This window comes from Bemisia tabaci, chromosome 5, assembly GCF_918797505.1.
Source record: "Bemisia tabaci chromosome 5, PGI_BMITA_v3".
Lineage (NCBI taxonomy): Eukaryota > Metazoa > Arthropoda > Insecta > Hemiptera > Aleyrodidae > Bemisia > Bemisia tabaci.
Genome location: NC_092797.1, coordinates 33,742,550 through 33,769,587, shown reverse-complemented (window position 1 = coordinate 33,769,587; position 27,038 = coordinate 33,742,550). Strand labels below are relative to the sequence as shown.

The window sequence follows — 27,038 nt, the reverse complement described above, 5'->3', positions numbered from 1 at the left end:
GCCATTAAAAAACGATTCTGTTACCATCGCAACTGACCCATTTGCAGTTGCTAGTGCATTTTATCTGGTGAAAAGAGGGAAGGAGAGAGAAGTGCTTTTAATAAACTCATATTCTTCACTGAATCATCATGACTAATTACTCGACTTTTTTTTAGATCAACTGGTGAGGATGGTGAGCTCATCAAACAAAAACAATACATTTGAGACTAATGAAATCATTTGATTCAAAATTGCGTTCTTACTATGAACTTTCTCTTGTTGGTCCTCAGTAAACGGCTTCATAAAGTACTAGCGTCTACTTCTGATTGTAAAGGATATTGATATCATTCTAAGTATTTGAATTTTCAAATTATACGGCTGAGGTTCTAGAGTGAAAAGAATTGGGGAAAAATAATAATAGTAAAAGAGCGATTTCAACATGGAAAAATAATATTATTTAATTCAAATATGGTAAAAATAATATCTACACTAAATTTAGATCAACATAAAGTTACATTAATAAAATGTTTAATGACTACATTATACAAATATCTTAATATTATGACAAGATTGAAGATTAGGTAAGTAAACGAATTTATAGACTCTGAAAAGTTCTTTCCTTTGAAGTTGAAAGTCAAGACCTAAAGAAAAGTCACATATGAGACGACCAGTGCGCTCACGAAACGGCAGACATTAATGGGAGTATTTTCAATTTAAATTGAATGGAGGACTTTTCTTGCTGCTAGATTCGCCCTTGACCGCGCGGGTAACGGTTTGTACAGTAGTTAAGGTAAAAAATTAACCCGAAGACAGTTTCAAAATTAGGGTGAGAAAATTAAGTTCCATTTTTTTTACAGAAACGAGGAAAATACTGGAAAGATCTTTCTAGGAGGCGAGCGAACTGAGATTTTTAGTTTTGAAATTGTATGTAAATAGATGAAGAAAGAAATTCGACACATTCCAAAGATGCAATTAGAAAAGACCTGACTTCGTCGAAACAAATATGTCTATACAGAGAGAGTTTCGGAGATCAGTACAGAATTACAAGATATTTAAGTAAACACACACATTTCTGCATAGAAATTCCAAGACATTCATGAAATGAAATCCACTTATAAGAAGGATACGGGTATCACTAAGGCATACAAATGCAGCATGAATTCGGTATGACACTGTATTATAGCTGAGTCAGGAGATACGATTTCGAACGAAGAAAGAAACTTACAAAAAATGGCTGAGGAAAAACAACCAATTAAAAAAATAAAATGATACAGTCGAAAGGAAGCACTGATAAAGACTTGATGAATTTCTACTGTCCTATACACGGGTTAAAGAACGAAAAATATATTCTCAGTAAGTAAAAAATGAGAAAAGAAAATGAAATTCTGGCATAGGTGTAAATTTAATACAACCACCATTCGGACACTACACGTAAAGCATAATTACTACATTAAAAATGGAGAAAAAGAAAATACTAATATAATGTTTATGTTTTGAGACCATTGATGTTCTGAGGGTCAAAAAATTATTTAACTGATAAGAACTCGCAATCTCTCTCTCTTTCTCTCTCTTTCTACATCTCTACAACTGCTCGGTTAAAATGGCGTGACAAAACGAATGAATAGGAGTCATTCTTTTTGAGCGATACACTCTTTCCTTCATCAAGATGGGAGCTACATGTAGCGAATGTCACTACTTGGTAAGCTTCAAGCAACGAACCTGTTGTTCATTGTCGATTGCATTATTACTGGTAAATTAAACACAAAAATTGTCTGAGTTATTCCAGAGATTATTGATGAAAAACTACTTTATTTTCCCCACCCCCTGTTCCCATTGAGTTCAGTTGATTGTAAGAAAAAAACTTCAGAGAGGATAGTGCGGAAAATCAGCGAATGCTTTCACGAATATGGATCTGAGAGAATATAAGTAAGTCTTAGTAGCACTTCCCTCCAGACCATACACTTCAATTAATACAAATTTATGAGGTTACTTACGGGCTAAATATGTATAATGCAGGTAATTAGTACTTAAAATGCTTCCAAATATCAAAATAATAAATGAAAAATAACATAAGGGTTCAAAAAGTATCACAGCCTGATTAAGTTTTAATCCTTTACTTTTTCTTGTAATTTGGTACATTCATGAGTAATCTCTCGTTGAAAGAAAAGAGAGAAGTACCTCAATGAACAGAGCAAATATGCATGTTTAAAAATGTTTGGGTGTGCGCGTGCACGCGTATTTCTGACCACATGTTTCTGCTCCAAAAGGATCAAGGGGACGCACAAACGCTTGTACATCGGAATCTGAACAAGAAAATTCAGAGGAAAAGAGAATTGTGGCCAGCAGTAGTGCATTATTGTTAGGGGGAAATGAACAAACCGTAGAGATGGGTTTTAACTATGGAGCGCATAAGTTTAAAAGGATTGATGCCTACCTACATCATAAATTTTTAGTCACCTGATCAGAAAATGGCGGATGGGGAAAGGGAGGAGGTACATTGCGATCGGCTCGAGAAAAGCGATACAACAGAAAATTGAAAAATGAAAAAAATTGCTTTTCAGATCTAGTTTGGTTTTGATCGATTAAAAAAAGAGGAAAAAGAGAGGAATACAAAAGTCAGATAAAAAAACTGTGGGGAGAATGATCATTCGAACACTAGGAAAACTAGGCATATTAATAGAACATTTGCTTTTGATACAAGGTAAGTATGGGTGGTTACGATCGTCAACTTTAAGTTCGGAAAAGCTCATCTGATGATGGAAAGATTCGCTTCGATGAAATGAATTTCACAGAGAGAACGAGAGGCTAACAGAGGAGAGGAGAAAAATAAAAAATAAAAAAATTATTCAAACGACAGAAATTGCACTTATAAAGTTATTTCTCCTCTTCTGTGTTACACGGCTAGGTGTACAACTTTCATCTTTAATTGCACTTCACGTCAAACACTGCTGTTAGCTTTCCAGTACGCTTCAATGAGAACTTAAGATTGTACATTGACGGGCACACTAGTAAAGTTTCAAAGCAAGGCGGTCGCTTTAAAGCTATGAACTTTTCTACTCTTCGGGTTTAGTTGATTCCATACTATTCGCTCATTTTTTTTTTTTAAAGAAAACAGTCTGTGTTCAACAATAATTTATACAAGCAAAACAATACAGTCAATGTTCAACAATCTCTAAACTATGTATTTCATGACAATAAATAAACAACTTGCTTTTCTTCAAAAACAAAATAAACATCAAACAGAATTCGACATGGAAGGGAGAACAAACTGAAAACGATCGATAGAATGAAAGTTAAACAATGTTCGAAGAGTCCATGGTTCAATAATGCCAACGAACGAAAAAGTACAGAATGTACAAACTACAAACTTGCAAAAAACGGTAGAAGAAGATAAAAATTATTAACGTGTACATCTCAACAATTGCCAACAATTTAAAATTAATAAGTAGTCGTCGGAAAATGAAAGAAGCTTACTCACTCTATACGTAAAATAGTGAGTTTATCTTAAAGTTTACTGGCTGATAAATTGGCACGTTCTTCAAACAAAACCTTTACATGACTACGAGGAGAGAACAAAGGCAATTTTCAAAGAGGCTTTGTGGAGAGTGATATATATCTTTCTTACAGACACTTCTACCAAAATAAGGTTCAAAGGCGTTCAACATAGTTTCCCTTCTCTACTAACTAACACATTCAACGTTATGGAATCACTGGTCGCTACGTCCAATTCACTGATTGACAGTTTGGTTAAGAAAAATCGGACCGTCTTGCCACAACTACTGCATTAAAAATAGAGAGAAAAGATGGACACAAAAAGGGTGGGTGATAAATTGCAAAACAAGCTGCCACTTAGGGATGCTAAATTCTCCAATTTTGAAATTCTCGGAATCTACTTCATCAGGAGAAGGTATGGAGGTTTAAATTGAACAACATGGTTCAAATAAGAGCATGAGACCAACGAAGAGCACTGAATTGAAACAAAGGTACTTAAGGTTACTTTCTTCTTTAATGAGGAAAGTGGTCTGCTCTTTCAGCTGGCGATAGTACGTGACATCACTTGACCGGGTTTCTTTCAATTCGTTTCTCAAAGGGCGTAAGTAAAAGTACAGCTGACTTCCAGCAGGGTGGATATGTCAAGAGTAAGACATGTTTAGGGGACGTCTTGCTCTTTCCTTATTCAATGGCCATTTACGGCATGAAAATATGGAGAAAGAATGGGGATCTTTTTGCAAGGATTTTTTGTAACAGAAAGTGACAGAAAGTAAAATACTGCTGCACACGCACACGCGTATACGCAGACGTAACTACAAAGTATTGTAAGTGCAAGTATGTCAATACGTATACACATACACAAACAAATATCAACATGAACAAGTATCGTAAAAATACGCACAATCTATGGCGATGTAAGCATATTTTCATTTAGCACAAAAATAAATAGATACAAATTTACAATCGTTACATTAATCGATATAAGCGTATAGAAAACAAAATCTCGGTTAAATTCACACAAAAGGATGAGATTCGGAAATTAAAAAAAGAGAAAAAAATCGAATAAATGAATGATTAAATAAGGAAGTTGTTACAACGCACTGGATAAATTTACGGCCCTGATTTTTGAGCCTTCTAATTTTGGAAATTTTGAGATACAGTGAGCAATTGCTCTCGTCGTAACAAAGGGTTTGTTGAATCAGGGAACCAACAATTCAAAATTTGGGAGAGCAAAACTCAGGTGTATTCTACAGTCTTCACAAATCTAGACGGGTTTCAATAAAAAATCACTGTCTCCGTAATTGTTCTTACTGCTTATTTAATTCATTCATTCTTTTTAGCAACTATTTCTCATGTTACAGCTGAATGTAAAGCTGCGAACATAGTGAGAGAAGCCTACGAAATTAAGAAAGACTTACGAGAGAAAAACTACAATTCACATCAATATATGACTGTAATAAAATAGTATAGATATACTTTGCGGAGCAAATCCTAGGGATGTTTCTTGTGTAGCTATTATAAGAGTACCACATGCGTGATAATCAAATATAAACCGTTTTAAGTTGGGCTTTTTAGCTGGTACACTAATCCGTGAGATCAACATCTTGCTAACAGATGCAAAATGCCATGCTTGAGCCTAATCGATAAACGCAGGGGAGGAGAGGGGAGGGGAGGAGGGCGAGTTTAATTTAAATTGAGAGAGCAATGGGATGGGTAAAAAAATACCTGCGCTCAGTTCGCAAAGGGCTAATTGTACACCGTTGATTCATGTTGAGTGACTTTAGGGTAGCTCTCGCCAAACGTAGAAATGAAAGAGGAAATCATGAGGAAATATTCGAATTAACCGCCTTTTTCCTGCAGGAGTGCACTGTTTAAGTGAGCTTTTCACATAGATCGAGAGACGCAATGAAGTAGAACCTAGCAATAATGATAAAAAAATAGTAGTAGCGATAATAATAATATTTATCATAACCATAATAATATTTTCTTATAATTATAATAATTATTATGATTATAAATTTGAAAAGAAATGGTAGAAAAATTTATAAAAATAGGTCCATAAAATTATTTATAAATGTTCATCGTACGCACTTGGGGATGGATAAAATTTGAGAAAATTCACTTTCAACAAAACAAAAAACCGCTGTGAATTTCGAGAGGAGGAAATGAGAGAGATTGAAAGAATTGAAAAAATAACACTAGCACTGGTGAGAAGACCGAGGAGACGGAGGAGATAGACGATTCAGCAATCGATGATGTAGGCGAGATTAGTGTCGACCCAATCGTTGTTCACACCGATGGCGGACAGCATGTCGTTCATATCGGGTGCGCACGTGAATTCGAAGTGGGATCCAGAGCTTGAACTAGCGGTGTCGAAAGAGTCAAGATCTGTCGTTAGAGAATCTAAATCTATCCTAAAGTCAGACGGTATTTGTAAGAGATCTGTGAGAGAGTCTAAGTCGGCTAGACTAGGGTTTTCGCCCGCTTTCCCTATGGCCGCCGTCTCGGACTCGCATTCCATAGGTTCTAGGGGTTCTTGCTTGATGACTAATTCGTTATCCTCGTTCGGCTCCGATTTGACGATGGAACTCGCGTAACTAGGGACTAGTGGGCTAAAACAAAGAGTACTCTGCTCCGATTTGACGGGCGCTATTCTTTGCGTCGGGGTGAGCACTTTGATTCGACGCGGTGGGGTAGGGGTCGGCTCGCTCAGCAGAGAGTTGTCGTCGTAGAACGTGGCGCTCTCTGGCGAGTCCGGGGTGTCGCACGAAGGGCTGGATGGCACCTTAGCATGATGGATTTGAACGTTCTCCTTCAGCTTCCTGTCTATCGTCAGCCTGACTTTCAGTTTGCTATGATTCACAGGGCTTAGAGTCGATGTCTGGATGATACCGTTCCTACGAATGAGCAGACCGCTGCCTACGTCTTTCAAAACGCAACCTGCACTATTGTTGTTGGAATCGTGTCTTTTCGTTGCACTGGTGCCGGAGAAAGACAGCGAGGAGCTAGAGGAAGATGAAGACAGGGACGAAGAGGAGGAGGAGGAGGATGATGAAGAGAGGGAGGAGGGTGACGACTTCTTGCACATTTTCTTCGGCCGCGAAAGCGTGGCTTTCGAGATGGGCTTGACCGCTTTCTTCCTGGGTTTGTATTTGTAGTCCGGGTATTCTTGCAGGTGCATGAGTCTGAGCCGCTCGGCTTCCTCGATGAACGGCTGTCGTTCGTCTTCTGATAGCATTTTCCATCGCCTGCCGAGCCGCTTGGAAATCTCCGCGTTGTGCATGTCCGGCTGCTGCTCGCAGATTTTACGCCTCTCGATCTGTGACCATACCATGAAAGCATTCATCGGCCGCTTGATGTGGTTTGGATTGTTTTTCTTCGTCTGAAACACAACAAACAAAACACAGTCCATTAATCATTGCTACTCAACGCACAAAAGAATCAACAAACAAACATTTCGTCGAGTCCCTCGCGAAAGAACGTAACTGCATTTCAGTGTTGCCAAGTGGCCCCTTGCTAATTGCATTTGGAGCGCGTTAAGCAGAAAGGAGCCAAGCACATTAGCTATTGCCAAATTTGGTCGGGCAATTTAGTATTTTATATGAAAACGGTTGTGCGGATTTGTGTTCAAAGTTCAGTGAATTGTCTACATGGTACGAAGCGAATTCCATAAAATTTTCAAAGGAATCCGCAAAAATAAAGTTCTCTTGTAGAAGATTAAAAAGTCCAGTTAAATTTGGCAATACCTGAGGTGGCTCACTTCCTTTCTGCTAAACACGATCCATTTTTAATGGAAGAATCTTGGAAATTTTCGACTGAATATTTCTCTAATTATTCTCCCGATCCAAAAATCAGACGAATTTTTGAAAACCAAGTTTATCGGGAGGATTCCTTAAAAAATGAAATTATTTGAGTCAATTTTGCAACCTTGGAATGGAGTTACATTTCTTCGTCTCAGAAACGACAATTTTCCTCCTATAGCCAAAACATTCACATTTTATTCCCTTTTAAATTTCATTGTTAATGATTCTTAAGAACCGCGAACATATTTACGAACTTTTTTATTCATGATTTTTCAGTATTTTAAAAGAATCGACCATTCGTATGTGTGAAAAAGTTTAAAGTGTGGAATCCACAGAATAATACTATCCAGTTACGCAAGCATTACCTTTGAATATTAGAAATTGACGAATTACATCAAATTGCCAATCCTTACTCAAAGTGATTGAGTGCAGACTCTCAAATATTTAAGTCTCCGCTACTTTCATTATTTATAAGCGTCCGCCGGTTCGCTAGAAGTACCCTGATTTAAAATTCAGAAGGCTTAGCACTGCCATGTAACAGTCGAATCCTTTAGAGTCCTCCAAATTCCGACACGGCGTTCATTATCGAACCCGTGAAATGGAGTAAAGAACGCAGAGAACCGAGAAGCGGCATTAAACAAATCAAATTTCTCACTGAAACTCTGACAGTAATTTTAAAAGCGCAACGGGGGCTACTGGTTAAATGAGGAGGGATACCGGGATAAGCCCGAAATGCACAGGATAAAAAAACCTCTCCTGCTTATTTTCAAAGGTTCATTCTGAGCTCATTCAAGGAAGAGGACGGAGAGGGGAAAGACAGGATTGAATGAGAAGAAAAAAAACCCCGGTAACGAAAAAGAAGGGAAAAAAGGATCACGTGAAGAGCTAAATGTGATGAAATAAATTTCATTAATGAGTCAGTGTTCTCTCTTGTTATGGAAAAACGCCGTAAGAGGATTCAAATGTTGCCAAAATTTCTCCAATTACGAAAAAAGCCGTAAGAGCATTCGAATGTTGCCAAAATTTCTCCAAATACGTATCTAAATATATCGACGTATCTAAATAAATAGATTGATTTGGTGACTGCGGCATTCTCATATCGGAAAAATTATTATTCCATTAAATTATATTCCAAGAAATTTAGCGACATGCGAATGATCATACGACATTTTTCCTTTGCCTTTGGACTATGTTGGATATGCTGTTCGTTCTTCGAAAGGTTGCCCTCGAGTATTGTTGCCAGTTTGAGCTGAAAAATCAGCACTGTTCGGCCGCGCTGAAGAAAAACGCCGTATGAACATTCAAATGTTGCCAAATTTCCCCCGATAAAACTGTTATTCTGGAAGGCATTCCGTGCATATTTTTCTGTGAAAATTTCAGATATTTTAGATCTAATCGCGAGTAAAATTATTTGAAAAATTGGAAGAAAAGCATTCACAACTTTCCTAACAAATTCGTTATTTATTAGAGGAAATCTGGCAAAACCTAAAGGTTCATACGGTACAATCTGACAACCTCGCCCTCGAGGAACGAGGAGACAGAGGGGAGCAGCGACGATTTTGAATGAGACATCGGTTTTTCACGGTTTACAGCAATTAATACTTTCTGACAGCTGGCTGTCCGTCAAAACGGTCCACCATAGGACAGCGATACCGTCCAATAGCTACCACCCGGGGCTAGGCGAGGCGTCAGGGCATCACGTATTCCGAGCACGGAGAGGGAAAGCCGTTAGTTTTCGGCACGGTTCGACAACGGCCTCCGTCGGTTAAACGGCCCGCTCGCCCGGAGAGGGCGAGGGGCGCAACGGCCCATTCTGTTTCCACCCCATGACGGCTTTTTATTCTTCGGCCAAAACGAAACGCGTCAGCGTGGAATAGAGCCGGAATGCAGCGAGGGCATTTGTGAATCATCCCGGCGATATGCATCAGGGTCAGGGATGCACCGCCAGGGTCTTCTTCATCTTCGTTACCAACGAGAACCGATTGGATGCATTTTTGCTCAGGGTGCAACATACACTTGAGTAAAAAGCATCATGGATCTAGAGTCCAGACTCTTAAAAAAATTTGACAGGAAAAAATTCAAGGATCGGATTTTTGATTGAATCGAGGACCAAGACTCATAATTTAAACGGATTTCCTTTGGTTTCCAGCAAAAAGCCGATTAAATCAAGAGTATTTTATCTTGTCAAATTTTGAAAGACTGGACTCTTGGATCCAAGTGTATGCTTTATTTGAATTGTTAATATGAAAACTCTATCACGCGATACAAGCACTGTGGAGGAAAATAAAAAAAAAACAAAATGTAATATGTAAAATACTGACTGGAGATAACAATGTTCGCCATGCATATTGAGCCTGGCACTTTAAAACTTGATCATCCTTGAACCTTTACATCAGGAAAATGTCTGGCCGGAACTGTTTATCTTTTAATGGATGAGGAGGTAAAATCAGTCACTTACTGTTTATTATTTCATTAATTTAACGACAATTAAGATGCTTAAAATAAAATATTTTCACCGGTTACCATTCCTGTCATGCCTGTCTGTTTCTTACGATGTATTATGTGATAAGGGAGAGAAAAATAGATGATCGCATGATTGGAGAGGTTAAAAAATTTTGCGATAAAAATGAACGAAAAAAAACCAATATTAATAGTTGAAGTTTTCCAGTCAAAATCTGAGGTACAAGCTTGCTGAAAAAATCCCTCGACGATAATTAACGTGCTGCTAAAAATACAATCTTTCCGACACGACGAAGGGAAAATACAGAGGCCAAATCATACACCATAGAAAGGCACACTGACAAAAGAGTTGTGAAAAAAATAATATATAATGAGTAGAACTCGGGTACAAAACATCTTTGAAAATCTTTAATTACAAGTAAGCGATATTAATTTTCGAGAGAAAATAAGAAAACTCTCAACTCGCAGACACGATCAAAAATTATTTATCACTTCGAGGAACCTGTGCTTAAAAGTTGCGCTTTGTTTAAAATATTTTGAATGGGGAGGTTTGAAAAAGGAAAAGAATGGATATTATTCCCGTTACCTAGAGTTCAAGGGACGGGGCGGGAATGAAAAGGGGTCGGGCGGAAGAGGGGGAGCAAATAGGTGGAGGAGGGCTATAAAACTTTACATAAAGCCACTGTTTGAGGATTGCACCATAAAAGAGGCAACTTTTGCCGCGTTAAGCGTGGGTGATGGAAGGGGTTGCGAGTGCAACAAAATGGAGCACCCGAAAAAGATCGTGCCGGGGCTTATTAAAAAAATGATGCACCCGAATTATCATAACTGGAACAAGAGGGTTACCATGGCGACCGGGCTGCAAAGCCGTAGCCGTCATGGCCACCAATTTTTGTCCCCTACCTCATCGCGCTCGCTATCAAGGGTAAGGCACGAGGGGATCAACTATAAAACGCAATAAGCGCCCTCCCGTTCACCCCTGGGCGGCGCGTTCAGTGGCGTGGCGTGCTCTGCGATATATCGATTGATCTGCTATTTAAACCTATGGCAAAGGATCGCTTATCAGAGTGTTCGCAGCGAACACCTTAATAATCGATCCTTTACCACGGATTGAAATGGGGAAATATCGATAATCGATCATTCACGCCACGCCACTGAATGCGTTGCGCCCAACTGACTCTCCACGAACATCTGCGCGTACCTCATAGATTCTCCTCCGGCTCCAAGATAAAAGGTGACACGCTTCATCATTGAATCTTCACTTAGTGATAAACATGCCTATTGCAAAGTTGTGCCTGGAATATAATTTTTAACTTCCGGCTCCAAATTTTAGAGCGACTGGAGTCTCAGCGACGAGGGAAAACTGGTTTTAGTTTTACATTTCGATAGAAAATAAGAAGGCAAAGTGAAAACCCAAGAGTAATGTGAGGAGCGAGGCCTTGTTCATCCGTTAAACAGGCACGTTAGTCAAAATTTGCTAAAAATGTTGTTAGTCATCATGGTAAGTTATCGCAAAACCAACAGTAAGAAACAACTGAAGTGCAACGAACAGTATAGAAGCTTGCAGGTCGGTAAAAATAGTTTTTCTCAATTTTAATTATTTGAAAATGTTAATTCTAGGTGAGACAGCTTGCCTCAGCTAGAAGTAATGGAGAGTTTTCGGGGAAAATCTTGGGTCATCAAAATTTTCCCTGAATCATGACCCGCTGCGGTCTGTAATGCTAATTTTCCTGAACCTTCCTCACCACTTTTCGACCTCTCTACATTGCCTCATTGTAGGCTGTTTTCTGTAGTTCGGCAGTAAGTTTATCAAATTAGTCCCAGACTGTAAACTGACCGTGTTTTCTGCCTCTCCTGACTGCGAGAGCAGTCGCTGAGCGTGCGTAGCGAGGGCTCTGAAAAAATTCAGGGCAAACTCGCTTGATTTCTCGCGCATTTTGTCACGTTTGATAATTGCTAGAGTAATAGCACGAGGAACGTTAAAACGAACGAGCGAAAAATAAGAAGCGTCTAATTGTCTGGGGCTCAGAAAAGCGTCTGCTCATGGAATTACAATAAATTTCACTGCAAGAAAAGAAAGGGAGCAGACAGCGGCAGAGTGCAGGGAAAACTGTGGAGATTTTGCAAGCTAAACTTTTCAGTTCTGGCGAGGATCTGAACTTTGTGATCGGGCTTAGGGCTCGGCGAGGGTGGGAGCGGCGAGGGGTCGGGGACACGGAGGGGGCCGGGGCAGTGTGGAGTAGGGACGAGGGTGGAACACGCCAAGTTGAACCCCTATTTTTTATGTGGCAAATTGGCATTCTATATGTGACTCAGCTGGATTTCGTTGGCTGCTACATCTTCATTTATTTATTCCGTTCCCTGAATTTATCTTTTTCAATCGACGTTTTTTAGCCCGACCCGACGGTTCCCTTATTTTTTGAATGCTAATCAACCCACCGTGCCCCCATCTAAATTGATTATGTTAATCCACTAAATCCTGTCACTGTTTTAACGCCCTTCTTCTGTTCCGTCTTTTTTTCCTCCCCTTTTTCCCCTCCCCGTTGAAGTCTTATTTATTGCCCGACACTGGCCATCTCGTGCGCGCCTATACACCCTTACGCCTCGACGTAAGCCGGGCCCTTGTTCTGTCTCGTTGCGTTCCTGGATTTTTTAATTATTTCAACAGTTGCTCGTCGGACTCGGGGCCAGTGGTCATCGTGTATTATGCTGCTCTTTATTTTTCCCCCACCCTTCTTTCCTTAACCCCTGTCAAGTCGATTCTCGACCATCCCTTTCTCGGTTCTGTAGGTGCGTCGAATTTTAAAAAGTCTTATCCGTTGGGCGGTGTTCCGACTTCCCCATCCAGTCGCTCGGCGGTTGGAGCCGGACCAAAATGACTCCATGCCTTTGCATCAGAATTAATGAAAAGAGATTTCCTCTGAATCCCTCTCAACTCATTAATCTCGTGCTCGTTTCAGGGTATGCTGGACCAGCGCCTTGGTCGTTGAATCCTTATCGTTAACCTTGATCGATATATAGCGTTGTGAAGATAGGGAGTTATCGATGAAGGTCATTCGATAACGATTCAACAATTGACCCGCAGGGACAACTTATTGTTAGAGCTATTCCCACCGATAGAAAGAGGATGACCAGGAGCACTTACAAAATGACATTGTTAGGCTCAGCCATCTTATGCCTCGTTAGAAACCGAAAGAATGGCGGACATGCCATGCGGGGTACTCAAAGTTAAAAAAATTTGTTTTCATTTCCTTGTATCACCGTGAACTTTGTTCCAAATTATCAGTTAGGCGTATGTACTCAATTTTGAGACCAAGGATGTGCATAGGTATCACACGGAGGAAAACTTTAAGACAAATCCCTACTCCGGGGTTGATCGGAGAACAACTTCCTATGAGCTTTTGGGCGTTGCCAAACTTCCTTCGATAAAGTAAGAATTTTAAGGGAAATTTTTGGAGGGAATATTTCCCATCCAATTCTTCGAATAATTTTAACAACAATTAGATTTATACAAGTATTTGAGCATTGCAATGGAATCTACGATACATTTCCGAAAAAATAAATATTTTGGGATTTTCTGAAGTCCTACCGGAGCGAGGTTGGCAACGATGCAGAACATGGTAACCGCTAAGGATTGGTAACAACCCCCTACTATCACCACCACTTTCCAAAGTCTAAATGGACTACATTTTGCAATTAGTAACTATAAATTGTGCCTCAGTTTAAAACCATCGTATGTACCATTAGTTTCTCTATCCAGATAAGTGCTTTTACAGATGGGTCGGAAGTTATAGCTCCGAATTGCAAAATGAAGTCCAAATGGTGATACGGCGCGCTATTCATGGAACGACAGTGCTGGAGCAAGGTTGGCGACGACGCAGAAAGTTATAACCGCCAAAGATCGGTAACAACCCCTTCCTATCGCCGCCATTTTTTCGGGCTCCACAGGACGCTGCCCAAAAATCAGCCCGGTCCGAGAAGAGCGTAACTGGTCCTTGGGCAGAAGTAGAGGTGCGTTTCGTGCTGGGAGCTGGCGTGCTGTGCTGCGCTGCGCTGGGTCGATTGTACGAGGATCGGAGCGGCGCGCATAAATATAATTGCAATTGCGTAACCGCGCAACAACCGCGGTGCCACGTGCCTCCGTCCGCGTCCCGTTCGGCGTTCGTCGCCGTGCCCGCGCGCGATCCCTTCTTTCCTTCGGGATTGCGCCATCCTCCGCGCTCGCTCTTTCATGATTTATGCCCTCCGCACCTCCCCCCACCCCATCCTCCGCCCCCGCCGTGGCCGTCCTCGGCGGAATTAGGTTGAAGAGTCACGAGAACTCATTTTCGAATCTATTTATACTAAATCGCATTATAGCCCGGACCCGTGCCCGTGGATCCGATGAATTTACATAGATAAGGATCCGTGCGAGCCAGCCGAGCATCGTGGCGATCGCAGCGCTGTCTATGAATAATCGTTCCGACTACTGCCGGGCGGGCACTAGCGCCACTTCCAATGCGCTTCGATTGAATTAAGCGGTTCCGCAGGACGATTCCCGACCGGGGAGTTTGAAAGTGGTGGCGTTTGCCCCTTAACCCGACGCTGATGGACTTTGTTCTTTCGACTCCTCACATGCTTCGGATGAGGACGGGTTGGTAATTGGGATGAAGAGGGGCAGGGAGGCGAGTGGCAGAAGAGGAGGCAGTGAAGGGAGAGGAGGAGATGACGAGAAAGCAGCATTAAAAAAAGAGAGCAAAAGGAGCAGGAAGATAGAGTAGGAGGATAAAGGAGGAGGTGAAAAAGGAGAAAGTAAAAAAGAAAGAGAGGAAGGAGAGGGATTTTAAGAAGAGGGGGAAGAAGAAGAAGAAGAAGAAGAAGTGGAATAGCGAGAAAAAAGGAATGAATAGCAAGAAAGAAACCATGAAGAAGAGGCAGAAGAAGAGAGTAAAGAGGTTATTTTTATTTCTTCTAAAGAGAGAGGCAGGAAATGAAAAGGAAGCAGAATAGAAATAGAAGAGCAAAAGGAGCAGGAAGAGAAAGTAGGAGGGGGAAAAAGAGGAGTAGGAGGGAAATGGTGAGAAAGGAAGAGAGGAAGGAAAGGGAATTCAAGAAGAAGTGGAGTGAGAAAAAAGGGAAAAAAAGGAAGTAAGAAAACAAGGAGAAGAGGTAGAAGAAAGTAAAGAAGAAGAAGGAAGAGGCAGAATAAGAAGATGAATTTCTTGTTCTTCGTGTGTTTTCCTCCTCTCCGATTTGTTGTTCTTCTTCTACTTCTTCTTCGTCCTCCGTTTCGGTGGACGAAGAGGTGCGTCGTTGGCCCAGGCGCACAGTCGCGTCGCGACGCACTTCTGACGACCCGACGACGCGAGACGAAGAGCGCCGCGCACCGCGACAAGCGCCTCGCGTGAGGTAAACCCACACTCGCTCCTTATTTACCCGCTTAGGCTCCTGCTCCTCTCGACTGAGGGCTTACCCAATTTCGGAGCACACAAATTGGGTAATCGCTTTGCTCTCCGCGACTAGTGTTTACTCGGGGGCCTTAACGAGAGTGAAAAATTATTCCGCTCCGCGTAGGATTTCCAAACCACCGTGAAATGCCGTCCAGAGTGGAAAAGGAACACTCGCTCTTCACCGAGGTCAGCGTTGAAATCGGAATACATCATTAAAAAGAGTGTTTTCGTTGCTCCGGCCTCGCGACTCGCCAACGGCTGGCTTGGGTATCGGCCTTCGAAGCAGTCAAGGATCATAATTTGGACTACATTTTGCAGTATGGAATTACTAAACTATTTCCGCCGTGCTGCAGAAACAAAGTACGAGCCATTTTTTTCCGTATGAAGATAGGTGTGTGTACGGATGCGCTGGAAGTAGCAGTCCCTTAAAGCAAAATGTGGTCCATTTTTGGATATCTTACTGGAGATAATTGCAAATTGCGATAAGAAATTGAAATCCTTCTACAATTCTCGGACGAAGAAACGTAACTCTAGTACAAAAGTGCAAAAATAATTCTTGCCTACAATTCCACATCGTATAAAACTACGACTGTGAAATTTCGGTCAAATTGCTTACTGCTTTGCGCGCGTAATCAGAAGGGGTTTCAATGAAATCTTCAGCTAGAAACTGCTGAAACTGAGCTTCCTAGTAAAGAATTAAAAGAGGAAATGCACGGTTGAAAAGTCGCTTCGTTCTCTCGTCTGGACAACGACATAATGACGTCAGCTTCTACTGAAAGATCCAGCGTTATGACATCCCATTTTTTCCTCGGATTTTAAAAGCTCGTGGAACTTTCTTAGAACTAAAAAAGATATGACAACAAGCTTGTAAGAATGTTATGAAACTGCATATCTCATTCTGATATGACGAGTGAAAAAGAAAAAGAATGAATGCAGGATAATTTTCATCGGCGGATGAGGGCAGGGATACGCAGGACGCAGGGGCCTGGGACAATGAAGGGTGTTGGCAGTGATGCCTGTGTATGGATTGGGAAGGTAGATGACGAGTGTTCTCTTCTTCCGGTAGGAATGGTCGCAGAGGCCGAATCTCCTCCTGCCCCATCTAATAAGCACGTACGCGCTACACGCTCGCCCAGAGTGCTCTTCCCCAATTGAAGAGTCAAAATTTCTCTCCGGAACGTCACTAATGCGTTACTTCGCCGCACCTCTGACGTTAGGACGTAACTCGATTCCACTTGAACCTTGTTTTATATATGAATCCGAGCATTCTATGGTTTATGCGAGATCGAGATACGCCCTTACGCCAAAAGAGCGACGACTTCTAAGGCTCTGCTATAGAATTTCTGATCAACTCGCTCAGAGCGGAACTTCGCTATTTGCGACGACCACACTTCGTTCAACTGGACTGCATTACGCAAAAAAAAAACCGAAGTTTTGGGACTGGCTTCACTTAAAAGAACGTCGTACGTGCCGTTAATATCTCCGCACAGATAGGCGTTTGTAAAGATGAGCCAAAAGAGGAAAGCCATTTTGTTTAATGCAACCGAACTTGAGAGTTAACAGCATCTTTCCGAAGGACATGAAAGTGAATGTCACTCCAATCCTCTTCTTGAAGCAGCAGGCGGCACACGTGAGTGGACTTCAGTGGGACACGAGTGGATTCTATAATTTTTCAAGACTCCTCTCAGACTTAGTAAACTCAGAATCAAAAGTTAGATGGCGAATATATAGGATTCAAGGGATGTCCAAGCTGTAGCCTCTCGCCTCGTTTCGGTCTGTTTGTTCGAATCTCATTTACGACAAAACCACGATCGTAAGACAAATCGGATCAAGGATACATTTTGTGCGCAATGAGATTAGAGGGACGGATTCAAACTTCATTTCGTCCGCAGGAATGCAGAATCCATGAGCTTGAAGATCGCTTTGGGGAAGCAAAAGTCACTCATAGCCAGGGCCGCAAAAAACAGAGTTGACCTCCGGACTTCAGTTCTGCCTCACTCGGTTACAGTATTGGTGCGGGCCCTTTAAAATAACATGTCACCTGTGGTGATTCTTCGAAGTTGGCAATACTGATTTTCTTTCCCATTTAAATGTATGTAAAACAATTGATTTTAGGTGGGGCAAATCGGCACTTGTGATGGTCTAAAATGGAAAAAAAACGATATTGCCAACTTGCAACATTGTCACTGGTAAAATATGCCCTCTGAGTCAAAAATTTCTGAATTAGCGCCTCTGCTTTACTACCAATCGATCACCATACGTGACAGATAGTGACCGTCGATTACCCATTCGCGTTAAAAGAACCCACATTTTCGCGCCATGATGTCCAGCCAGGGCAGATGGCATTGGTGCCGCGCGCGACGGCTACGGCAGCGAGCGCGGGTCGGCGCTAGGAACCGGGAACCAGGCTCCTCGGCCCCAGTCACTAACCAGGTGGCCGAACGTTGCTCTGAGCTCACGCGCTCGACAGCCGCGCAAGGTCACTGCCATGGATCGGATTGACTCACCGAGTTACCGTCACCAGTTACCATTACCCGCCACCACCGCTCAGCTGCTCAGCTGTTCCGCCAGAGACGCCCGACCGACGCACCGTCCAGATCTCACCCGCGGTACCCACCATACCGTCTGTATTCCGCGGTTGATCCGCAGAGCCGGCAGCCTGGGACGACGCGCCTCCTTCTACCGACTCCAGGACTCACCTCTTGGCGCCGAGCCAGCCAGCCAGCCCCCCCCCCCCCCCTCCCCAGTCCGGCTTAGGACTCGCAATCAGCCGCAGCCGCCTCTACGTCTATGACATCTAAACTGTCTTCGCCGTTGCCGGGTTGTCGGGATAATTCCGCGGATTTAAGCAGAGTCAGCCTTGCTATCGTATGTTACGTTCCTTAACTTCCCATTATGTTATCTTTTCTGACAGGAAGTGGAGCAACGCGATGATTTGGATCTAGACGTAAACCTCCACTTAATTCGGAGGAAAAACTCACAAAATTTCCAGGAAAAATTGTGCTAAGTCCTTTTTGAAACGGAAAACACTTGAGAGGAAACTAGGCAACGTCGGATGTAGTATCGGTGTGGTGGTAACCAGGGAACGAATTTTTTATTCGGTTGGCACTCGCGTGAAAAAATTAGGCTTTGCCTTTGAAGTTTATGTTCAAAAATATCTAAAATAATCGATTAAACTGTTACAACTTATTCAGTATAAAATTTAATGAGGAAAACGACTGAGATACCAGTTTTGCGGAAACTACTAATTCAAGCTAATAAAATACTTTTAGAATTGAGGCGTGACTCCACCTGTTTTTATTGCGGGAAAGTTCACTCCAGTAATTAATCCCTTAGGCGGATATTGAATTGAATATGAGAGCCGGATCGCACCTATTTCGAGCTAAAAACCATCCCGGGTAATTCCGATTAAATCCGTCCATTTGATCCGGAGAACGGCGAATCAGCGACCGCTGGAAACCTCGCTTTCCGTCGGCACAATCTACAATACTGCCGTGATAAGGAAAAACGCCGTATGAACCTTCAAGCGTTGCCAAATTTCCTTTGCTAAAACACGAATTTCCCGGTAAAGTTATGAGTATTTTCCTTCCAATTTTTCAGAAGATTTTGTTCGCAATTTCACCCAAAATTCCTGAAAATTTCGGGGAAAAATATTCATAAATTTTCTCGAAAATAAACATTAAATAGAGTGAAGGAAATTTGGCAACTCTCGAATGTTCATACGGCGTTTTTCCTTCGCACGGCAGAATGTGACGTCCGAGAATGCAGGTTTTTTTCCCGGCCGGTGTTTTTCCGTAATGTGCACCGCGGCGGCGGTTGGATCGGTCGACGTTACGTCCGAACAAGCTCCGACATCTGATGATCCCTGGGCTCCGTAAGGCTCCGTACGTTTCAGGGCTCATGAGATTGCGGAAATGTTGGGTTTCACCGCGAACCGATGCAGCTGCAGGCCGGGTAGGAGTTTGACGTCTCGCCGCGGAGTGGACATTTTCCACGAGCCGTTACGCAGTATCGCCCGACGGCGTCGCGTCCGTTCCGTGCCGGTGCGCCGCGCCGCATATTAACGTCACACTCGGAGTCAGCACTGCCCGATTGCGGAAAATTCTACGGGTCAGGTAAAAAGTGCGGACTATCTGCGGGTATACGAGGAAAATCGAATATGACTACGTATGCTTGAAAATGCGCGAGTCGTGAACGAGTGGAGAGTCAAAACGCCTTCATTGCATTGAATATGCAACACGGACATCCGTCAGGTTCGAATAGTGGTATCAAGGCGTTGGGTACAAAATCGAGACAAACCGACAGACGTGGGTATTTCTGGGTATGTTTCATCATTCTCCGGGCAAAGGAACGTACCCTCGCTTCAAGGATGATAAGACTGACTTAAAAATTCGATAATTTAAAGCATTCGATTTCGCAACCGCTATCCAAAATTTGGTTGAATTTGAGGAAATCAGAGTAAAAATCAGTTAAATTTTAGGTTATGTACCAAAAAATCTTTAGTAAAACTCCAGTTTACGAGGGAGCATTCATGCAAGGTTAAAATGTTGTTAAACGTTACTTCGTAAAGAAAATGAGGAATTCCGGACTGTATTAAGGATGTTGACAAATTTTTCGAGCTATACGCAGATGATCCGTCAATTTTTCTGCGGATCGTTCGTTCGGTGTTCTACGTGGAAATTTCAACGGCAGCAATGTAGCAACTTCACACACTGAAAGGGTCACACGAGTAAAGCGAAAATGGTGAAAAATTAGAAAATTTCGTGAAATATTTCATGAGATTTCACAGAGCTGTGAAAAATATGAAACACATTTTCAGGGGCTGCATATGACACGCGATAAATATTAAGCAAAAACCACTTGCCTTTCATTTAATTTGGAAACATATTTTTTTGAAATATTATGACGAAATTTCAAGATATTTGATTGAAAATTGCAACCCTGTACTCGCTGAGATATGCTCTATGCTCGGGCTCCTGCGCGTGCGCCGCGGGGGATCTCGCCGCGCACGACCTGGCCGACGACGTGGACGACACGTCCGACGTCCGCAGATCTGTTCGTTACCGTGTTCGCATGTGAATAATTTGTTGCACGACGAAAAAGGCCGTGCCTATGCAGTCGAGGCATTTACCAACGGACGGATACTCGTCAGGTTTCATGGCAGCCTAATTGCAGGCCTCGTCGGCAACTCCTCGACCGTTCTCGCGAGGATCGCCGCGCCGCACAGTAGACCAAGTCAATAGGAGAGGTCGGACAAAATTTGAAAACTTTAAACGCTTCGAACTCCGTTCATACAAAACTTGGAGGATCTAAAAGCGGTTCCATTGGTTTCCTCGTGAAATTTCCTTCTAGAACCACCCCTTGAAATTCAAAATATGACGAAATAAGTATCAAAATTTGCAGTTTTAGTAAAAAATTTCGTGATCGACCTCTCTAATGAATTCGATCCACTGTGCGTCGCTGCGCTCTCTGCTCCCACGATTTTTCGGCCACGATCTCCGGCCGGTCACCGTCGCGTTCGGATCCTTCGCTCGAGTCGTTTCGTCTCTTTTCCGAATCACTGAATCCCAATCCCGCCCTCGTTTCGCAATCCCGACGACGACGAGGTCACTCGTCTAGGCTAATACTGCCTTGATAAGGAAGAACACCCTATCTACACTCGGACGTTGCCAAATTTCTCTACAAAAATTGTTGCGTTACAGAAAAGTTATGAGTTTTTTTCCGCTAATACTGCGGACACATCAGATTTAAGTAATATGAGAAAAATCCTGTGAAAAATTCAAAGGAAAATAAATGTAGTCACACTAGAGAGAAAAAGTCTATGGGATCTCAAGTTCAGACCCTTAAAAACTTTGACAAGAAAAATACTCTTGGTTTAGCAATTTTTGCTTGAATCGAGATTCAAGACTCTCAATTTGTCGGTTTCTTTGTTGTTATTTATTTTTTTTACATGTTTTTTTTTTTTAATTCAAGCAAAAATCCAATTGAATCAGAAGTATTTTTTCCTGCCAACTTTTTTAAGTGTCAGGACTTTGGATCCAAGATAATTTTTCCCGGTGTATACGACATCTGAGGAACATTCAATTTGTACCCCATCAACATCGACCGATAAATTCATCAACATTTAATTTCCGTTTCACCGACCGATACATTAAAAGGAGGCCAAAAATAATTTTAAAGAGGGCCGATTCTTATTTAAATGCACAAGGCAGTCGCGATTCTAGCAAGCTGGCATAACTGGGTCTCGTTCCCTGGATTATATGTGAAAAATTAATTCATAGGGATTCGAACTGAGGATATCGAGTGTCGTAACTGATCCCGGGATTCTCCCTTGCGGACCTATTTATCCAATATGGCGTCGAATGGCGAAAGGGATGGATTTAGATTTCCGCGTAGCCCCTCCATCACTTGAATACGCGGGCCCTGAAACTATAAGAATCAAGCGATGCAACAGCAGTCTCCGAGCTGTCAAGAAAGAATGCTGCATGGCTCCACTCCGATACAAAATAGCTATGGAACCGTGAAAAAGTATCCCAACCGAACGGGTCTGGGGGTGACGCGCCTTATCTCCTTTCCACACAACCTCGCTTCGCTTTTGAGGGAACCCATACTCCGAAACTTGCGAAGCGATGGAAAAAGCGACAGATTTGATGGGCGCGGCGAGGGGGAGGAACGTGAATAGTTCGGTGCAATGTCCCTTTATGGGGGCTCAGCGGTCACGAGAGGAGAGCAACAACGCCACAAAAATGAGTAAATCAAATTTGCCCAGATAAGAGCGCGTAAATAAATAAAATACATTAGACTGGAATGGGACTTCGCCGCGTGATTAGCGAGTGTAATGTTGTCACGCTACCGAGAGCTTGCAGCGAAAGATGTTCATTTGCCTCAGCTCCGAGACGGAGACGCTGAGCTGTCCTGCCGTTCTGAGGAATAAAGACTTATGTACCTTTGAATGTTGTCAAATTTCGCTTGGTAAAAGATTCATTTCTGAGGAGAGTTGCGAATACCGCGTTTTTGTCAAGAAGAAACGTGACTCCAATTCAGAGCTTTTAAACTGAGTCGGAGAAATCACGCGTAGCGCCATCGCGCCTTCAATTTTGCGGATGCAACACGGACATCCATCAAGTACGAATAGTTGTATCTCTGCGCCGTTATCATCGCGCGTCCTTAACTTTGCTCTACTTCCATATTTTGTTTGTTTCCGTTTATCTTCTTTGTAGTGGTGCTTTAAGAGCAACGTGAGCTATTCCTGTCAAACATTTTTTTGATTTAAAAGTAATGAAAAATATTCAGTGAAAGTATTACAAATTACGTGCATTTGCTTTGATCATGATGAATGAAACGTTGGGAGAGATTCTGAGACACCGCATCCAAAAAGTGACTATCCTGCACACAACGCTTCAGTTTTTTGTGTTTTTCCGGGGTCAGAAAGGGGAGAGGAAAGCAATTAAATAGGCGGTAAAAACTTAAAATTTTCAAACGTCGATACTAGAGAGTGCCAAAATTGCCTGTGTTTAACGGATTTCTCATACTTTCACGACCGCTGAGAACCCCGATTGATGAACGCAAGGGTACTGACACTTAAAAATGTCATGACAATTTTCTGGTAAAAATTAAATTAGTCAGTGAAACGAGGCAACGTTGAAACTCATTTACGTTTCCCATCTAGAAAACGACGCACTTGCGATTAATTATTGGAAAATTGAGTACAAATAGGTTAAAAATTTGCAATTTGTCTTTAGAATTCGAATTTTTTTGAAAAGTTTGGCAACTTCCCAAAGCTCATACGGCGTTCTTGCTAAGTGCGCGGACTCCGGTGCCGGCGTTGCGATCGTTGCGTTGTCGAGAGACGCTTAGTCGTTGGCGGGTTGGCCGTTGCGCGTTGCGGGCGCGCGGCGCAAGGGGTAAGGGCTTGTCCGGCGAATTGAAAACGGGCCAATAAAACTGATAAATCGGCCCGAGTCTACTTTATTGCTTTTTTCAACCACCGAGGTGTGAGTAGCGACTCCAATAACAAACCGCGGGTTGCGGCCGGGAAACGGACATAAATAAAAAATACGGCTTGTAATAATAATTGATACATTTTCTGCCCGGCGCTGCTGCTCCTGCTGCTCTTGCTCCTGCTTACTTGCTCTGCTGCGCGACCTCCGCCCTGCTTCCCTCCTCGTAATTAACATTTATCAAACTCTCCTCACGTTGCAAAATTTCAGGATAAGTCCTCTCTTAAATCCCAGAACACGAAAACATTTAAACCAGGAACATCAATTTAACTGAATTTTGCAACCTAACCTAATTTATTTTCATATTTTCATTTTCGAAATAAAAACAAACAAGTGCCATGCCCTACCTATGTATTTTAATTCCGGATTTAGAGGAATATTTAGTATTTCCATAATTTCTGCATTTTCCGGATCCCCTGACCATTTCTTCCTCTTTCTAGACTACAAAATTTTTAAATTCCCCGACTGTCCCTGATCTCCAAAAGAAACTTTCACTTGGAGTTTTCTTCATCATTATGATCAAGTTCACTTCTGCTGAGTGCTACTTGTGAAATTCCCCGACTGTACAAGATTGCTAGAAATTATGCGATTCTCTAGGTTCTCCAACCTGACCGGAAACCCTGAATATATACACAAAATCACAATTCTTCATGTTGTGCTTTTTTTTTTAAAAAAAATAGAGAAAGTGGATAGGATGCCTAATATAGCTAGGCTGCGAAATTTTTTCATTTTTTTTCTTTCCTTCCGCCCAAAAAATAATTCACACTCACAATTTCAATACAAATTAAGAGCCGATGAATCAATTTTTTAAAAGACATTTCGACTACTGCTTCGCCCGAAAATTATCTTTCGAAGCTCCGGCTTTTACCTGGGGTCGAAATCGAAATTTCACAGAACGTCCCAAGATCAAAAGACACAGGAAGGGTGGCGAACCGAGCCCGGATCAAAAAGTTCCGGCATTTATAGGATATCAACTCGAATCGATTTCGAAACCCCTGCGAGAGGGCCGCAGTTGGGACGGTTTTGTGCGCGGAGATTAGAAAGCGGCGGAGGCATTGAGTTGGCTGCCGCGCTCATTCAAAACAAAGCTCGAATCGATGCGCCCAATTCGAGAGGGACGCTTCCACGGCAACTCCGAGCTGACGGCCGGCCGTCGACAGCATCGCAAATCAAGCTTCACAAAGGCTTCAAGGGCGGACCCGGGTGCCGAGGGAGGGGGGGGGGAGGGGGCCCCACGTCGAGCTGCAACACGAGTTGATAATAGTGGGACCCCGGTGACAACGCACTTCAAAGGCGAGGCGTGAATCATCGATTTTCGATACCTCCCCATTTAAAGCTATGCTAAAAAATCGATTATTAAGGTAACCCCGATATATCGACCCTTTTCCATAGGTTTAAATGGCAGATCAATCGATATATCGCACTTCAAAGGCAACGCTGCTCGGCGACAAGGGTTGCCACGGCCGAACTGCCGAAGGGGCGCAAAGACGTGGCATTTAAGTGAAATTGGCATTTCAACCATAAAAAGAGAGCCTCTCGCAGGATAATGGCCCAGGGCGGCCCCGGGACCCGAATCTCATCCCCGGTTCACGGTTCACGGGTCATCAAGGGCGTAACTCCATCCTCACGTGACCCCCGAAAACCCCGCGTTCAACCGGGAGGGAGGGCTCGATTTGAAGTTTATTGATGTCGCGGTTCGATAGGTGATGAAATCGGCGCAACGAACGACGACGACGACGACGAAAACCGCCCAACTCGAGTGGAAATTCAATGTAGGTGGGCGGTTTCTCGGTTGCGGGAAAGCTCCTGCAGAGCGCAGCACTCGAACTTGCTGCCTTTCGCTTTTGTCCGGCAATTGTTATCAATTTACGATTTATACGACTCGCCGCTACAATGGCACCCACGCGTGCAACGGCCAGGGACGCGGATCGGACATCGGGCCGGGGGATTGACGTTTTGACGTCCCTTCCCGATTCGACCGTGCGGGTCTAATCCCCTCGCGCTCGTAAAGAGAGGACGGATAATTCCGAAAAGGCTGTGGGAGAGAGACCCTGTCCTTCAAAATCAAGCCGAGTTTGTAGAAATTGCAAGCGTCTGAGTAAGGATCGAAGGATACAACTTTCACTGTTTCCGAATCTCCGAGTGAACTCGTGAGTGAATCTCAATCCGGAGGCTGTTTCTATTGTGCTGAGGAAAAACACCGTAAGTGCATTTGTGCGTTGCAAAATTTTCCCGATTAAAATATTATTTTTATGGATTTTTCTACTTGAGATTTTTAGATAATGATTACTCGCGAAGAAAATTCTCTGCAAAATTGGATGGGAAATATTCTCAAGTTTTCCCAAAAATTCGTATTTTATCAAAGGAAATTTTGCAGCGTACAAAGGTTCATACGGTATTTTTCCTTAGCACGGCAGACTTTGTCCCCACTCTAGAGGCCGAGTGATTTAAATAAGGTGTAAAATTTGCTTCAATAGAGCTGAGTTAACTCGAAGATTAGAGTTCATTCCACTATGCACCTGAGTTGAGAGTTAGATGCACTCCTTTCGTTCCAGTATTGATAAATAAATGAAGAGTTGAAGGTGTCTAAAATTTGATGGATTTCGTTACGAAATGAAAACTCCTCAATGAACTGAGCGCGTGAATATCCTTGGTTTCTGCACTGAGCAATTACTGAAGGAGTCAAGACAGAATGATCTAATTATCTGAGATATATAAAACTAAACTGCTGGTGCACAGTAGATGAAAGATTGGAACGTTAAAAGAGCTTATTTCTTGCTTACTGCTGAAAGTGAATCGTGGACAGAATAGCCGTTGCTTCATTCAGACTTTTTCGGTAGTCCATAAAGATATTTGTTGCGAACAAAGTTCGGACGAAAAAAAAATGATTTTACTTGCAGTTGGAATAAAAACAAGGGCGGGAGGAACTGGTATAGAGTCGGAGAAAACTTTTTCACCATTATCGACAACTCTGATCCCACCAGACTTGGGTAAAGCTGTGAATTCTCGTTTTCGCCGGAAAGGGCGTCAAAAACCTCCTCTGTAATACCGGCCAAGTATCCGTATCAATATGGCTTCCTCGCGAGGGTCTCGAGGAAAAAGAAAAGAATACGACGGCGTAGATGCCAAATTGACCAACAGAGCCTTGCTTCGAACCGTGCCATCAGCATAATGGTTTTTTAAAAGCTATTATTTCAAGGCTTACGTAATGATTAAGAGATAAGTCAATTGAAATGTTCACGGATACTGCGTGTGATCTATTTTGCAGCAATGTAAATTGTTGAACACCCCGTTCGTCATAATATCATATCGACTGTTCAGAGTGATAAATGTCATATTCATACCTACAAACTATTCAGAGTGATGAACTTGTATTGAGTTTCGTCTCTTAATTAGGATAAAACGCTCAAAAATTAGGTCAATAATTCCGGTTACCCAAAAATTTGTGGGACTTACTATTTTACTCACTAAGTTCCTTCGCTGTTTTGAAATTAATACGCAGACTTAACTCAACTTTCACGGAAAAAGCAACTTAGCGCTGAGCCCCAATACTTTAAGTAAATTTGCGCCAACTACAGGCAGTACTGCTGAGCCCTACAGATTTAGGGTCCAGTCCTACAGTTTCAGGGTCCAGTCCTACAGGGTGTACGCTGGAAAAAAAACACATTGGATCCAGGAGTCCAGACTCTTAAAAACATCGACAAGAAAAAGTACTCTTGATTCAATCAGAATCTAACTTGAATCAAGAACCAAGCCTCTTAATTTAAGCGGATTTCGTTTTGATTCAAGCAGAAATCCGATTGAATCAAGAGTATTTTTTCTTTTCAATGTTTTCAAGAGTCTTGATTCTAGATCCAATGTGTTTTTTTTTCCAG

The 27,038-nt window shown here is 42.4% G+C and overlaps 1 protein-coding gene across 1 annotated transcript in view; it reads right to left on the bottom strand.

The window, feature by feature from the left end:
* Positions 1 to 411: 411 nt before the first annotated feature.
* Positions 412 to 27,038, bottom strand: part of LOC109037414 (uncharacterized) — a 67,186-nt gene continuing 40,559 nt past the window's right edge. The window contains exon 3 of the mRNA XM_019052072.2: positions 412 to 6,853. Within this exon, the coding sequence (XP_018907617.2) occupies positions 5,714 to 6,853 (1,140 nt within the window). The 3' untranslated portion in view covers positions 412 to 5,713. The remainder of the gene's footprint in view (positions 6,854 to 27,038) is intronic.